This window comes from Phalacrocorax carbo, chromosome 8 (assembly GCF_963921805.1).
Source record: "Phalacrocorax carbo chromosome 8, bPhaCar2.1, whole genome shotgun sequence".
Lineage (NCBI taxonomy): Eukaryota > Metazoa > Chordata > Aves > Suliformes > Phalacrocoracidae > Phalacrocorax > Phalacrocorax carbo.
Genome location: NC_087520.1, coordinates 29,730,550 through 29,748,369, shown reverse-complemented (window position 1 = coordinate 29,748,369; position 17,820 = coordinate 29,730,550). Strand labels below are relative to the sequence as shown.

The following is a 17,820-nucleotide window of genomic DNA, read 5'->3' as shown; positions in this document are numbered from 1 at the left end:
TCAGAAAGGTATCTGCTATTAGTGTGTTCAATAATGACATCCAAGTTCTCTCTACTCTTCAAGCCATAAGCAAGCTTTTTAATGTCTTGTTCAAGAGACTTGCTCTTGTTTTCCAGAACTTTTTTTACCTCCTTTCCCAGGACCATTTAAGTAATTTTCACAGCTGAAGCCTGTAGACCAGGAGAGCTTTCTTATCTTGAGCACTCCATGTCCTTATGAAGTGAACTGGTGTTCCTCCATCTTATCACTTGAATATTTACAAGCTTTTCAGAGCAGCCTGTTTTCTCCCTGCCTGTGTCATCTGGACCAGAAGCAGGAAAATATCCCTCTGACACAGACTGATTGTGGAAAAGAGGCAATTTCCTACTTGTCTCAATACAAGCTCTTTAGAGCCTAGTAGGATATAGTTATCAGTCTACTTCAGCTGCCTTTTGGAGTTCAAGGTAAAGTCCTTAAGCTCAGAAGACACCTAACCTATCACCCCAATTGGTTGTGTGATAATGTGATTTCTCATGTCAAAGTTCTCCTGAAAATATGACTTAAGTGTTTCTACTAACCAGAAACCTTGCATCTCTGAGATCAGTTTAGTCCTGCACCTGTCAGAGGAGCTGCCTCTTACACTGATAGCAATCTGTTCCCTGTTCCATTTGTCAGCTGAGGGTGATATCTTGATTATTATTCTCTCAACAGAAGACTGGAGAAGATCCAACCCTTCCTGGTGCCTTATCTGAACATGATATCCAGAGTCCTGCTGAAAGTAGTGACAGAGCTTTACCTGAGTCAACAAACCCATTTTTTGATGTTTCCCAAACCACATGTATTCAAATCCCTAGATGTAAGATGTCCCTTTATCTGGTACCAGAAAGGACAAAATTATTCACACCATCTTCTTGCCCATAAATATTAGAGGGCCCTCCAGCAGAGTTCCAAGCACATGTTGTTGCTGAAAGAATAAAAAAATCTGTCATATCTGTAGAAGAGCTACTTGTACCACTTTTCACACATGTACAATACATTATGGAACTTCTAAACCTTCAAGTAAGGCATGCTGTATTAATCAAAGGAGAAAAATAATTCATTAGATTCTTAACATTCTGAAAAACATATAATAATATTACTAGTATGTCCAGTCAGTCTTTCATCTCTTCTTCCTTGATCCAGCATCCAGGGAATCTCTGGTCAAGTGGGAGCTGAGGCATCGTTAACAGACTTCCACCACGAAGAGCTGTGTTGTTATTTTTCGCTTTAATAAGAATTGATATGCAAACAAGGACCAATAGTAAAGAATGAACTAGTGCTTTAAGGCTGCTGATCATATGCCCAATGCTGCCAAACATCCGGGACCCCCACACAGATGCACATGCTTCCCCCCACCTTATGCAACCCAGACACGAGAGAGCACATTGGCTTTTGCCAAGTGGTGCCAAGGTGTCCGTGCTTCTCCCTTGCTAGGGCTGTACCTGCAGGGGAGGGCATAGGGTAGAGCATGCCTCCCCCACAGCACCCTGCAACAAGGCTGCTGTCATGCACTGCAAGATAGTTCCTTCACCTCTGTGTCTTGGTTCAGGAAAAAATCAGTGACAACTTTAGTTCTAAAATTGGTAATTGGAAGGATTATCTGTTGAGTTGTCAACTCAGAGGAAGGGTGGCAAGGTATGGTACATGGGCCCAAATTGTTTATAAACTTGTCAGCAAAGGAAAACTCGAACAAGCATTTTAAATACTTTTAGCTAATCTTCTATTTGCCTGTGAGACACTTTATCATACTTTGGTATCTCTTAGCTGCAATAAATTAATATATTGTGCTAGGCTAAGCTATGAATGGGTGATAAAAGGCAGTTATTTCAAACTGCATGCTCCTATTTAATGCCTTCAGTTATGGATATTTCATTTATTTTCTATAGCTTAAATAATTTTCTGTATATTATGTACATGAAATTCCAGTGTACTTATATAAAAGACATAGACTGTATATTGCACACAGGCAAAGTTTCTTTGTCTCAGCACCATTTTTTATTACCTACCTAGTACTATTGATGCAGGATTGGTGCTTTGCAGAAAATGAAGGTCCCTTCTCTCTCATGTTCTTCAACCAAATACCTATTCATCACTGACTGCAAACAGAATGCTAATAATTATACCTTAAAAGTGCTCTTGTGGTCAGCCTTCTGGGACGGTATATGGGGCCACTGTGTTTTAATGGCTTGTTGCTAATTCTACACACTTACCATGGATGTGCTATGTATAAGTATATGCTATGTGATCACCTCAGACTGGTGATCACTTGCTCACTGGCTGTATTTTTTTTGGCAGTCAAGAGGTTTCTGCTGTACCCTTTCCTACTACTCAATATGACATGAAACAACTCTGAAAAATATCTTCAGCTTCAGGGTGACCTGCTGGCGTCAGCCACCGTTATCTGACAAACAGCTAGTCCCTGCCTAGGCTGGAAGCTGATAAACTGGTTACTGTGAACTGGAAGGAGTACCAAAGAACATGGTGGGAGGAGAGGGGGGGCTGGGAAGGAGCAGTGGAGAGTTCCAAGAGAAAACTGCTTAGTTTGGCAGTTAGAATAAAAGTCACCAAAGAACATGAGACTGGTAGGATTAGCAGAAGTTTTCCTGTGGTCATACACAGATCCAGGAAATTATAAGAAGCAGGTAGGCTGTTTGCCATGAGTGGGAGGAAAATCTTATGGCATAAGGCACTTTAAAAAAATTCTTTTAAGAAACACTTGTACAATTTTATATTTTTAACATTAGCTGTTCCAGTTGAAGGGGGTTGGTATTTGGATCACAAGCTTTTACTTCTAGAGCTGCTGTTTCAAGTGCAACCAGGTCAGTAGTGATGAAAGACTGTTGCCATCCAATGGTTGTCCGTGGCCTGTGTGTAATGAGTTAGTGGTCTCCAGATGTTTCCAAATGGACCTTTAAAGTGTCTAACATCTCCCACCCATGTTGGCAAGCAGAGCACAGAAAGGCAGTGAAAAGTGGGCTGTTATGTCACCTTGGAGGGTGAGCTTTCCTCCTCATACTGAGCTGCTGCTCTGCGGAGGGTATGTGCTCTGCTGCCTGTGCTGTGCTTGTTCCCTGCGTATAGGGCTATCACTGTCATTAGCTGACAACCCACCAGCTCCTACCAATGCTGCCTAAGTTTTTGATAGATGATGTATTTTGTGTACCATTTGAGAGTTTTGTTCTGGGTTCCTCTGCAGTAGACCAAGAAGATGAGTAATAGAAGTAATAGTTTCACATTGATCTCTGTGTTCAGATCATTCTACTACACTGCTGGAAAGTTGTTATTCCTGAACACAAGCAAGTTGCATGTTTCGTTCAGGGACACAATAGCAAAGCTGAGAACAGAGCGTGAGATTTCCTGTATCCATGTCTGTCCCTTATAACATGACAGAGAGAGGGTTTCAAAGTATAGCACACTAGAAAACCTTCCAAACTTACAGGTGTGTCTCTTCTTTATGGTGGCTGAAGAAAGTCAAATGTTAATTTAATTGTGTGTAATGTATAAAATTTTTCAGTAGAAAACCAAGGTAATGAAAAAGGAAGTGAACAAGTGCCTCAAAGAGCAGAGTTGATCCTTATGAACACCTTGAACATTGAAAACTTTAATATTATATGCATGCTTGGTATTTATAACAATATTGGTTTTCCATACTCTTTCCTTCTACCTAAGACTGGCAACTTTTCCTTCTTTCACAGAGTAGTTAATGCTCTTTCTGAGTAGTCATTAAAAAAAAATATCAACAATAAGAATATTCATTTATTCTCAGCTCTGGGGTAGTTGTGAACTAGTTTGCTAGGAGGCAAGAAGTTATCTGTGGATATAGCTGTTGAAAACCTACATCTACATATCTCTCAAGCTGCTTCTCTTGTAGCACGTAAGAGGCAGACGATCAGGGTGCATGTAGGAAGCAGGGCAATTAAAGGGCAAAAGTATGTAGCTTAGGGAGATCTTATCAAAGGGAGGAGGGCTCTCTCATTTGCCTTCCACATCCTGAAGGTGAGTGAAGCATCACAGCAGCGCTTAGGCAGCAGGCTGTGGCACCCAACTAGTTGTTCACACCAGTGAGTGAAACCTAAGGGAAGCTATCGTATAGCAGGACTGACATAGGGGTGAGAAACGGGTGCCAGTGACATGAAGCTCATGCTCCATGCATGAGGTTTGAAAGGGCTGGGCCTCAGTAATCAGGACTCACCAAATCAGTCTTGGCTGTTGGTGTTTTCCTTGGGCTGTCAACGTTGTGATTCAGAGGAGGAAGGCACTGTAGCATGTGTAGGCATATCTGGGTGAGCTGTTCATCTGGCTTAGGCTGGGTAGCAATCACACTGAGTGCGCAGGAATGCAGGCTGGTGTATATCTCTGCAGTAGCTGCCCACTGCGTGGGTACACCTGTGACACCCTTAACACCACCTAGGGATGGCTGGGTTACAGCTAGCCATGTCTGTCTGCGTGTCCTGCTCTTCTGCCTCTGCAGTGGTGACTGATTTGGGAGGCAGGATTTACCATCAGTTATAGCCTGGCAAACGGATGGAGTCGGCATACCTGTGAGGGACAGCTGATCTAGTGTGTACAGTACAGAGATAAAGCTGCATTACTGTACATGTGCAGCAGTATAAAAATGTACTTAAACTTTGCCCCAGGACATCCACCACCAAGAACAAAGAATGAAATATGGGAACAAGTCAGGAGTTTGAAAACAATCTCTCTGGAAAGATGATGAATAACAGTGGTTTCATGTATTCTACTTTAAGAACAAAGGTCCTTTTTCTACTTTTAATTTCCCAGCAATGATTATTACCAGTTATTTTTCTTGTAGCTTTGACCACAGTTCGTGGAGGTTTTATTAAACAAGTTTTTGAAAAGTGAGTCAAAATGCCATTCTTCTCTGACTCTCTTGTGACTCCCTCTCTTTTTTTTTTTCTTTTTTACCCATGTGAAACTAGAGCATATTTCCAGGCAAAGATTTGGAGCCAGATAATATTCTCATGCTGGTGTTCATGGAATTATTCCAGTTATGTGCTCTTGTAATTGAAAGAAGTTTTGGCCCTTGCTAGTTCAGAAGACAATATATTTGTTTCAAATCCTTTCCCTTTATATTAAACATTACGTTCATTTTTAGAAACCTTGAATACTGCATCTAATAGGCAAAAAGTCCTGCTGCAACTCCGGAATATTCCTAAAGTTGCCAGTTCTCTTACATTTTACTTGACCTTGACTAGGCAACCAAGTTTCAAAGTGTTCCTTTCGCTGGGTTTTTGGTAGCTTTCTGTGACAGGCTTTTGTTTAGATCCCATGTGCACACTCCTGTAAGCCCTCCTCTCCTGCCCATAGGGTTTTCATATCCCAGAGTCTCTCATGTAAAGATACAGTTTGTGACAGGGTTAAATAGTTCTTGCATTTCTGGGACTGAATTTAGGAACTATCTTGTTATAGAGACGGCTAGATAGATGTAAAGTTAGATAGATGCTTGAACCTTCAGGCTGGAGAATTTAGACGCAACAACCTGTCATCCTGCTGAACCTTACAAATACACAAGCGTGTGCATGCAGATTTACAGAGGCAATTTCTGTGAAAAGCATATCGCTTTTGCCAGTTGCTGTTCCAAATTCAAAGTGTGTATCAGTCAGGGTGCTTTTGTGTGCTTCAACTCCACTTCTGCTGCAGGAGCTACAGAAACCCAAAGTTTTACCTCACCAGGCAGAACAAGTGCCCTTTGTTACCTAGATAGATTACAGCTTTTTCTAAAGTCTGCTCTTCATAAAAGCTCAGCTTGAACAGTGGAAATTCTGACTTGCCTCAGATACTGAGGAGACTTTTATAGTTTCAAGTAGCTCCAGGGTTATATTTTAAAAGTTTAATTTCGTCACATGTTTCAAGTTTGAGGGGAAAAAAAAAAAGGCATGATATTTTTAGCAGAAAAAGGTCTGTGTCCCTCCCCCCCTTTTTTTTCTTAACACATATTTCATCTCAATCATATTCAAACCTCAAAGCACAAGTAGCAGTCAACCTTATTCTCCTGTGGAGAAAAAGATAAAGTGTCATTTGTTTTGAAGAGGGTTGTGGGTTTTTTTCTAACCCCAACTAGTTTGTGAGTAAAAGCAAATAATAAATGCAGCACTATGGGGTTGTAGAAATGAACCTGAAGCAACATTTCTGCTTTTGAAAGAATGCGGAGTCCAGCTGCTCTTGTTAGATGGAAAGTCCCAACCCCCGGCCTACCAAAAAATTAAAATACCAGTAATCAGGTTTTTTTTCTTGCTTTATAAATCTGATCCAGTAATCCAGGTCCTTTCACCAGTAAAATATGTCATATGAAGTGCCCAACTTTGTACCAAAAAGGATTTAAAACTGTGAAGGTAACAGAAAGAGAGGAAAGGAATAGCAGTTGTAAAAAAAAAAAAAAAATAAATCCAGAGGTATAAGAGCTGCTACCCGAGGAATTTTCACAGGGCTCTGGAGAAGCAGAGAGCTTCGCTGTGTGTGCCTTGCAGCTGGGGCTGCGTGCAGGGCTCAGCAAAGGCAGGGGAGTGGCAAGGGGAGCCAAGGCAGCCCCGAACGCTGTGCGCCAAAGATTTACGTAGGAGGGAGTTACAGTCCCTTGTAAGGATTTGGAGGCACAAAGCTTAAGTGTGGTGCTGCAGACATTTTTGTTTTGTTTTGTTATTTTAATGAGCCTTTACAGAGAGTGGAGCCATCCAGGTATGGAATGATATTCTTGGCAAATTGGTGAAGACTGCTGTCTGTGTCTGCTGCAGGACTATGGGAGCTGCACTGAGCACCCACCTGCCCTGTCCCAGGCCGCCTGTGACCCTGCAGGGGTGGCTGCCCAGGCCCCACTAACAAGTAGTGATCGCTACCCAGATTTCAAGATGCTACGTTTGAATGAAAATTCTGAATTACACTGTCTAGGAGGATATTGCAGGGTTTTCCACCAAAAGGGTGGCTCCAAGTGGGAAGGTGACTCTTGAGTTGTGAAAGACATGGGCTGTCTAGCGCAATAGGAAGGCCTGGCTCCTCCCTTAAGCCTGCTCCAAACTGTCTCGTCTCCTGCATTTTGGGCGGTACATAGCACAGCGGGCTTCCATCTCTGATTGTGATCTTTAGGCTGTACTATAATTATTAATAATTGTGAGTAGGTACCTGTGTTTGCTCCATGGGAGTAATTTCTTGTGATGAGAGCCTGTGTGCTCTCTAGACTTTAAATAAGGTGGTGGGTTCAGGTATTCATGAATTTTATTTCTCTGCATGTTTTGTAGTATGTGATGTATAACCTTAGTACCCATTCTTCACCCATGTATTAATATGAAAAGGGAAGGACATGCATCCTTGTGCACACACACATATATGCTGGACTATTAGTCACTATATTACTTTTCAGTTGTGTTGTGCATCAATTTCCATTCTCCCCTGCCTCTCAGAGTAAGATGTAGGGCTCTGTGGATGGGAACACCGAACCTGCCACGGTGTATTAGCTATTAGAGAGTTGTCAGATACGCAACTGATTCATCACAGCCAAAATAACGTTACAGTACAGGTTCACAACATTGCTCTCTGTAAAAGTCTAGCTTTGTGAGGGTCAGAGCAACATTCTTCCTCATGGGAAGCAATTCTGATTAAATGAATCTCACAGTTCAGATACCTTTCGATGCCCCGTTATCACAGCAAAGCTAGCAGAAACACAGTTTTCCCACTGAATGTCTAAGATGGGAGCGCATTGATATCAAAGCCTACATTATTAATAACATTACCTACACACCCTTCATTTGAATAAAGGGTTATGTAGTGGCTGAGGTTTTTTCTTCTTTTTCTTCCCTTAAGAATCTCAGGGGAAAATAATCCGAAGAGACAAGGAAAATTTAAGACAGAAAATCCTGTGTGAACATGCATATCTACAACTTGGACTGAGAAGGGATTTTTTTAAAAGCAAAATTGTTACCAGTTACCACCCAAAACAGTGTATGGCCGTCTTTAAAGAAAAGGTGTCTGTCTTCTTTTGCTCGAAGTTACAAATGATCAGTCGGTGTCTGCATCTGTCACTGTTCAGCAATAGAATTCAACACTTTGCAGGCCCATTCAGAGCTCCAGGGACACATAATGCTGTTAGAAAGTGGTAAGTGGTTCATGTGACAGTGGCAGTTTTCACTTAAGAAGTACTTAGTCATGTTAAATGATACAGATAGTTATAGCAGATTGCATTCTGTTAATGTGGCTTTTGATATGCCCACTGATCAAACACAAACCTTGCTGCTTCAGGTAACATCCTGAACTATTCTGACCAAAGTTTATTAAGATTCTCTCCCCCATGTCCCCCTAGCCCCCCCCCTTTTTTTAAGATAGGGGAGGGGAGGGAGAAATTATCTTCTTTGATCTCCGATGAGGAAGGGGAAAAAAAGACTGTTCTGCTCAGGCTTTTGGCTAACACAACAAGCAGTGTTTAAAATTTAACTTTGCTTAATTAATTAGTAATTCTGTTTAGTGCTGTCTGATCTTCATCCAAAAGGTATTTTGAAGCTTGAGAACTGAACATCAAAGTGTATTGGGTGAAGATGGTCAAGTAAGGCGTTTAATCTGGAAGTTGCTGTTGATGAAATACAGCCAGTTGAGGAACTAATTGGAAAAGGGAATCATAATCTGGCAAAATTCAGCAGACTCCCTCCCTTCAGCAAACTCACTCCAGATAGGGAAATCTGGGTTTAGTGTTTAAGCATGTATGCATTACACCCTAGCTAGCAGAGAGAGACCGTATTGTCCTTTGTATCTGCATTTTTAGTACAAATCTTTTTTTTTGGTAAGCAGATAGTAAAAATTTTTTCCCCTCAACAGCCAAAAAAAAAAAGATGTCAGTCCTAGACAGAAACCTGTGATTCTATATCAAAGCTTGGAAATACTTCTACTTATATGTGTCAAATTATTGGTGTTGGCAAAAGGAATTGAGGCTTTAAGGGAGATGGTGTTGCACAGACCTGTGAGTTTTTCTTTTTATTCAGGAGAGAAAATGTTGCCTGAACATTTGAGTGAATTTCAGTTTAGCAATTCCCAAATGTCCTAGTGGTGACTTGTCAGTTAGAATCATTATCTGATGTCTGAATGTTTAAAACATATTTTGGATGTCTATTTTTCTTGGGGGCTTTCTGCAAGCCATCACACAGTCTGAGTCACTACCCCTCTGTCCTGTGCCTAACTGTCTCCCCCTGGTCGGGTGCTGACAGTAGGTCTTGTTATATCTTGAATCTTCTTCTTCTTTTTTTTTTTTTTTTTTTTAACACTCCTTGCTGTGCAGTTGAACCTTTAATTTGTGTTGTGGCCATCAACAGGAAACAGTGAAATAGAGGAAAATTAGTCCTCTCCATATTTTCAGGTTGAAATACCCATCCCAGACTAGTACAAAGTACTACTAGTATAGCTCTTGCTAAATTGGTTTTGACTTGTCCCACTGGACTTAAAATGCACGATTAATTTCCCTGCAGTAAGCTTCAGAGAAGGCAGCTTGATCTTTGTTGTTTTGAAGGGTGTGTCTAATTCATCAGCTTCAGCTTTCAGCCAGAGAAAGTTGAATACATGCCAAAAGATGACCCAGGACGAGCCTGTTTTTCTATGCGCTTATTCTGGTGGCTGTGGAACAGGGATGTTACTGCCTTCCTGGTCCTATTCTGCCTACATTCATTTGCCACTGGAGAAGACGACCTTTGCTCAAGCAAAGTTATCTCTGTCAGGGATAAACTCTGTGGAATAAACTCTGTGGAATAAAACCAAAATGTGTGCTTAGTGGGGGTGATATTTCTTAATCCATGGCCTCCAGGAGAACTTAAAAGTGAAATCTCAATGTGAATGTAATTGTTAATTAAAGGACTTCTGCTTAATTTGGACTTTCAAACATAGTTATTACTGCTCTGGTTGTTGTCATGCAGTCAGCGAAGGATGTCAGTTATGTTTGTCAAACCTGATTTGCTATGAAAAAAATGTTGACAGAACCAGATAACTTAGACATCAGAGACATCAGGAAAAACAACACAATTCATTCTTTTTCTATCCCTTTGGTCCTCATAGTTTCTGACTTTAAGTTCTGCTGCATCTGATGGATCTGTAAATTGGAAGTGAAACCCTTGCCCTATTGACGTCAATAGGAATTTCACTACTGAGCTTGGTTGGACCAGCTCTTTGATGCTCAATTCCACTAGTAAAATATTGCTACTAAAGTTCACTTTGAGCTGTTACAGAAGTGCTTATGACTTCATCTCCTTGTCTTGATATGTCTATGCATTTTTAAATTTTCCTTTTATCCTACTCCCCCCCAAGTCTCAGTTTGTAGTGTGTGGCTTGTTGTTTTTCCCCAGGTACAGATAATTCTCTGCCTTTTTTCTGGTAGTAGTTTTAAAGAATCCAGTCTATCCAACTTGAGGGAAAGGCTAATAATATTTCACTTAAAAGGGTTTGGTTCCATGTATGCCAGATGCTGACTTTCATAGGTGGCATTTTTGTCGGTTCTCCAATTGTACCTTTACTCTGCTTTCTCTCAAAAATTACACAGTAATGACCCTGCATTAAGATAATAGTCACTAGTAATGTCCAGTCATAATTTATTACTGTGGAATTGCATAGCTTCTCCCATAGTTCTGCTTTCTGAGTTAAGGCCCTGCGATGCATCACATACATTTTGGAATGGCTGTCATCAAAAAGGGGCTCTGAAGTAGTTCATTTTTAGCCTGAGTTCTCCTAGCTGCTGTGCAAATTTGGGCTTGGTAGCTGTAACTTAGACCTGAACATTCTTTAGGACTTGCATACTTTTGTTTGTGGCCACAAGATCCTCTTAATCCATCTGATTCAAATGCTCAGTACTGTTGAAAAGCAGAGTGAACTGTCCTTACTTTGAGAAGGAAAATAATTTGTTAAAGATCATGGTGCCGTGCTTGAATGAGGCTTTGAGACCTCTGAAATTATAAGCCACCTGAGTGAGGGTGAAAGTTTAAACAGTCACTTTTTGGCCTGACTACAGCTGTATTTTGGCTTTCTGTTTCCCCCCCCGCAGGATGGAGGTGAGTGAAGAATGGTTTGGCTGGCTGAAACTTAGTATTCTATGCTCATTCAATGCATGCAGAACAGCAATCAGTTTTACCTCATTTCTGGGATTTTTTTGGTGATTCCTAAGGAGCAGTTGTAATTATTACCCCCTTCTTTTCTTAGGAATGAATAAATCCCTGAAAAAAAGACTTAATTCTTCAGGGAAGAGTCTTAATACCTTTTAACTGGTGTTCATTCTCTCCATCTCTTCCTCCCCCACCTCAATTACAAGCAATTGGGTGGTAGTAATTAACAATCTTGGAGAGAAACATCTGCTAGTACACTTAAGCCAGTCAGTTTGTTTTTCATGAAAGAATGGTATTTCACAATATTTCCAAGTTAATATTTTTCCTTTATTGTCTTTCCAGTTTCAAATATTGTCCAGACGCATTTTTATAGTGTCTTAAGGTTACAGAAGTGAATACAAGACCATTAATAATGAACAAGAAAAGAGAACATCATAAAGAAAACATATGCAGTATTTCAATTCATGAAACATTGCTAGGGAACATTGTTTTTGAGAGCATATGGTTATTCCCATGAGAAGCAATAAATATTTTTTTTTTCTCCGGTTGTGGATTCCCACAAGAAGGGTAGGTTTGTCTGTATATTCATCTATATAGAGCGTTCTCTTTGTCAGGACTTGTTATCTGAGTGGGGAGGTAAGTATTTTTGCACAGATGATACATTGTACGTGGACCTATTTCTGATGACCTAGACTTTGGAAACACAAGTCTATTAATTCTCCACATTCTGAGATAGCAATCTTGTCTGGTCTAGTTTAATATCATTGGCAAAGCTGAAAGGAAGTTCACGTTGTGAATATATCTGAACCTTGGCATGCAGTTCACTGGTGGATCTCTGTTTACAGGCTGCCAGTTTTAACTGTCCCAAGCAGACATTCTCATTTTATTTATAAGTAGGTTCAGCATGTGTTTGTATCCTTCATGAAATTGAGCGCATGTCAATAGTCAAAACTAAGTATAGAAACAAGATACCAGACACTTATCCTTCTCTTTTCAGACAAAATAGGCATACTCCAGTATGTATTTTTAAATGTTCATTGGGCTTGGTTAAGGCACACGAGGATATATGCACAGACACATTATTTGATCATTCATAAATATTATTTTAATACTTCCATATTTGCCTTTAAAGTTTCCTCATTTAGATTTCATTTTTCTTTGCTGAATGAAACTTGACATCAGGATGAGATCACCAGATTTCCCCATTTCATCTGAGCTCCAAAATGAGTAACTGATTTCAAAGGATAATTCCCTGGAGCAGCAAGGCCAATGAGTTCTTCAGATCAAAGGTCAGCAAAGCTCAAAGAGGATAATTTCTGGCATACAGTATTTAAACTCTCTCAAGGAGTGTACTGCAAGTGTATCCCCTCCTTCCCTAATAGTTGAAATCTTGTTTTTTGAGAATACTAATTTGTCAGAGCATATTTTTTCCTCTGTTAGATAAATGATACGTTAAAGTGAAAGCTTCCTATCTGGACACACAAACTGTACATCCAGGAAGGTTATTAAACCTGCCAGTGGAAGAACTATTCCTGAAACCAGAAGGTAACTCTGTGCCATTCCTCTCTGAAGCACTCTGTGGACTGGAGAAGTTTGGTGCTCTTTGCACATGCCGACAGTTTTCAGCTCAGTGCAAGAGCGCGGTGGTGGAAGAGATAGAATGTTCTGTAAGACCCTTTGTTTTGACAAAAAAAAAAACAGCAAAGAGCATTGGGGCAGGGAATAGTCACTGTGTGCAGGATCTGCTCCTCAGTGCTCTCAGCCTTATGTTTGCCATGCCAATGTCATTTGGGATGCTGTCCCTCAACAGATAAGAGACCACTGTAGAAGTCTTTTGGGCATTATGTACCTTTATACATTTAAAAGTATGTGTGATAACAGGTAGATTTTTTTTCATTTGGCTGCCCACTGTTCCAACAAAGCTAGGGATCATACCAGCCCAGCTTTCATTTATTTCACATTCCCTAAAGTGTGGTTGTGAGGGATTCCAAAAGCCCCTCGTACAAATGTTTCTATCAGCTTAGTTAGGACTGTTCTCGCAAGAAACTGATCACTGGTACACATGAGCCACTGAAAATGTAGGGGCATATTTAATAGTTAGGAAGAAGTATATCTATATAACTGCCCTTGTTATGAAGGCCCATGCTACCTTTTCATTTCTTGTTGATTTTAGAAGGAAACAACAAGGCTGGACTAAGGTAGACAACCAAATGTTGTATTTTTGTTTTATGGGGGTCTTTTTGTGGCCTTAGTTTTGAACTTCCAGGAATATGGAGTTGTATTTATGGACAAAGTGAGTACAAAGCAAATGACCCATCTTCAGATATACTTCAAATTCTGTACTGTAAGTAATATTTATCTTAATATGTGCCTTCATTATGATAAACACTATACAAAAACCTCCTAATAAACAGTCCCTGTTCGTCTGGTAATGCCAGGTTAAAAGGACAAGGTAGGAAACTGCTGTGAAGGGAAGAGCTTTCTCTTCCTTTGTTTGACCTTCCTGCTTAGCTTATGTTTGGTGTAGGGAATCCTAACATGGCTTGAAGTAGAAATCAAAGTGTATCAATGTGTGAGTATGTGTATAATAAACTCCATGTCTACTTGCTTTTGTACAATGCAAATTACGTGTGCGTGTTGGGAAGCTGATGTTAGCATAATGTCAAAACTGCAAATAAATATCAAAGTCAGAAGATTCCAAAGGTTTGGGTTTCTGCCTCATTCCTCCTTTCTTTACTGCACATCCAGAATCTTTCATAGTATACTACAGTTTTGAAAACCAAAAAAACCCTCATGCGAAAGTGTTAAATTTAAACAAGTAAGACTAGAAAACGTTATATATATTGCAGTATAGCAATGTGAATATTGTGGCAGACATCTTAGCTTTTGGAATTTCTGAAAGTATAAATCTATGGTAAGGGTAGTTTGGGGTTTTTTAAAGCTAATTGTTCTATTTTAAATGTGAAAGAAAATGCTGAAAAATGGCTAATATAATACCTTCATTTCTAGCATGTTAATGACTTACTTTCCAGGGAGAATGCTTGGGAGACACCGCAGTAATGCCAAAAACCAGGAGAACCAGAGAGTAAACTCAATTTGAAATGGGTCATCCTGAACTGGCAGGGATCATGTCTCCTTTTCTGCAAGGAATCTGACTTTACTGAACTGGCACTTATATGAGACCTTACCTACAAATGCTTCCCCAAGAAATGCTTCCTACATAGCATTAGGATGAAGGCTTTGGGTAAATGGAAATGCTGCAGTGCAAGAGAAAAAACACTGACTTTAAGACCCACATTCTCACAGTGTCTTCTGGTTTTTGGGGAGTAGGCAGGATTACTGCTATGCCTAATGACATATATGCAGAACATTGTTGGCAAAGGTATGAGGATGTATAAAAAATAATATCTAAAAAGCTTGAGGGTAGGGTTAAAAAAAAACTGTGTATGTTTTCATGAAGCTGATGAATATAGAATTAATTCTCTTCAGATATAGGGTTTCATCGTGTGCAAGGCTGAGTGCCTCTGCAGGAACCCAAGGCACAGCTATTATGTTCCTGGGCATTTGTCTTTCAATTCACAGGAGAAGTGTGTATATATATCTCTCTCTCATATATTTTATATATCTTATGTTATGATACGTGTGATACATGTCTGATAGATGTTAATATTGATGCTCTTTGAGTGCTATTGAATTATGCAAGTGCATAACATTTTAAACTGAAACTTAGGTGAAAGATTCTGTGTCATACATACTTGAAAAAATGCAGCTTAACCTTTTTGGCAGGTAGTGTTACCCTTTTGGAAGGTAGTAAGCTTTGTGTGCATTTGAAGAGGGAAATCAGAACAGAATGAGGACTTCATTTCAGCTTCATTACTTCATTCACTGATGGCGAATGCAGTGTGTTTTTGCAATATGTTACAAACTTTCAATATTTTGCAAATTATTCAGCTTATTTACAGTAACATTTCTTCTGATTTATAGTCTCATAATACTGTGTTTGAACTTCCTGTGATTCTAGTGATTTTTATTGGAGAGGCTGTGTACCAAAAGCTGTTGGTAGATTGTCTGCTGAAATTGTCCTAGATGTGTAGTGAACACAAAACCAAATCAAGTATAATGATCCTCTCATACGATTTTGCTGAAATCAATTTCACCCTAAATATAAAGACATATTTGCAAATATAAGACTGCTTTAACATTTCCCCATAAACGTTTTTTCTTAAATATATTTTTGGCAGTGGCTTTGCCTCCGGAGAAGACAGATGGAGTTTGCAGTGGAGATGAAAAGAAAGCAGAAAAAGAAAGTGACACACGCACAGGTTCCAAGAAGCAACTGAAATTTGAAGTAGGTCCCCTCTAATTTAAAATTTCACTGTACTGACATAATTATGGTAGAAAAATAACCTGTGGACCAAATAGTGTCCTCTAATGCATGTATACAGCTCCCAACTATTGTGATGGGTACAGGAGGAAGCAGAATTGGCACATGTCAGTGTCTTATTATTGGTGCTCCTTATGAGATGATTAGTGAGATTTATTTCTGGGTTTGGAGAGGATCAAAGGAGCCCTTGTAGGATCTCAAATGTATAGTAAGAAGAGGCATTGGGTTTAACCCTTTATCTATGATCCTTGTGTTAGCTATTTATTATGCCAGCTACCATGTTATCAAATCTTTAGATTGACTTTCATGGACACTTGATTAAATCGGCCTAGTGTAAAAGATGTTTGTGAAAGCTTCCTTAACCATTGGTCTTCTGTGCCTGGGCCTCTGAAGTGAAATAACATGGGAAATCCACTTCATTGCATGGCAGGAGGAAGAAAAGCCTAGAGGGCAATGAGTCTGATGGTCTATTTCCTTGTAGACTTACAAACATCATAAAACTGCCAGACATTGTGTGTAGTTGGCAGGTTTTGTTTATACAGAGAGTGTTTTAATAAATATGAGTATTGAAACATGCTGTCATCCAGCTAGAGGGTTGTCTGTCTTGGTGGAGGCAGATACTCTGGTACCAGTAAGAAACAGCATGAATTTTCGTCTCTCCACACTCCAGCAGATGTGGCAAACTTCGACCTTTCAGTGCTGTCAGCCTGTCACAGTAATGAGCTTTCTGTTCCTCAACTGTTATTTAAAAGACCATGTAGCTACCTTGCAGCATGGCTCAAATGTTTGTTTCCTTCTCTAGAGGAGATTTAGTAGTCTGGTACAATTTATTTTTTACTGTTTTGAGGCTGATTAAAAGGAGTTATCTTTCCCATAGGCAGCTCAGGTGTGCTAGGTGCTTTTGTGCCTTCTGAGGGGATGAGACTTTTCCTGCTTCTCCCCCCCCAGCAATAACTCTTTTTCTGGGCACATTTTACATTCTACCTTGAGTAGCAGACATTTGCAGACAGGAAAGGCGTGATAAATTGCAATTAGCAGTGCCTTGATATTTGAACGTTGGAGGACACCTGTCAACATGGTTTGTGCTAGAGCAGCTGGAACTCCACTGTACTGGCAAAGTCTGTGTTTGTTCCCAAGTAGTTCTTGGCATGCCATAAAGGTTAGCACTTGGTACTAGGCACCATGACTAATGCAGGGAAGGTTGCCATGGCTCTTAACTACGCAGAGCACATCCTTGCATGAAGAGGATATGTTAGGCAATGTGGGACAGGGAAATATTAATATGTGGCAAGAAACCAAGTATTGATATTTTTTCCCTTGTTCTACAAATGAAAGTTTTCCACCTGTGTGTGCTAGGAGCTAACAGACTGGTAAACATTTCAAAGGCATAAAAGAATCAGAAATGCAAGTGATGAGGCAAGAGGTCTAAATCTGAAGTGGATGTGATTTGGCTTTTAAAGGTGCTGGGAATGTTTATGTAATATGAAACTGTGTTTCCACAATAGAGTGCGGGGCACTTGGCAGCTTTCAGTCGGGCTTGTTACAACTGAGACAAGACTGACTTTGAACTCAGCAGGGGACAGGGAGTACTGGTAACTGCTGTAGAGAATTGGTTTCAAGTCAGAAGATCAACTAGGTATTTTGAGCTCTATCATGTTGAAGCTATTTGGAGCTGTTTACTTTACTTGCATACAGTGGCTTTCATTTTAATTGCACTGTAACTTTTCTGTTTTGCCTTGTTGTGGCTCTGGATAATTCTGATTGCACAGGTCTTGAGAGAAAGCAAACAATTTGTACCCAGGTGACTGGAGTCAGTCAAAGTGCATCCTTTGTTCTTGACTGAAGTCTTGGTTTTGGTTTGGGGATTTTTTTTCTCTTTAAGAAATTGATTCTTTCAGGCTTTCCACAGATCACACTCCCACTAACAGAAGCACAGTTAAAATAAGGACCAGGCACTACTCCCACATCATTCTTACCTGCCAGTTCCTAGGTGGGCTCCATTTCAAGAGCTTCAGTGGCATGATGCTGTACTGCACTAACTCTGACAACCTTTAGGTATCAAATATTTGTGTCAAGGGCAGGTCTCACTGGTGGGAATTTGTGCCATATATCCACTTTGCATTAATGACTGCTCCTGGCAATATAGTGTACCACCTCATTCTGTGAGTCTACTCCGGTAATCTTTCTCTTCCTGAGTTAAGCAGAGTTTTCCTTCTCACTTTTTGGTGGGAAATCTTACTGTATTTCAAGAGCTTCAGGGAGTAGCTTTCTTGCACCTTTTTGTGTTTTCTGCAATGGAGTAGAAAGCATCTTGCAGATTCCGCAAAGTCCAGCACA

General features: G+C 40.1%; 1 protein-coding gene across 2 annotated transcripts in view; it reads left to right on the top strand.

Moving 5' to 3' along the window:
* NKD1 (NKD inhibitor of WNT signaling pathway 1) overlaps window positions 1-17,820 on the top strand; it is a 112,202-nt gene that overhangs the window by 70,950 nt on the left and 23,432 nt on the right. For both annotated transcript variants that reach the window (XM_064459412.1, XM_064459413.1), the window contains one exon: window positions 15,341-15,447. In XM_064459412.1, coding sequence (XP_064315482.1) covers window positions 15,341-15,447 — 107 coding nt within the window. The remainder of the gene's footprint in view (window positions 1-15,340; window positions 15,448-17,820) is intronic.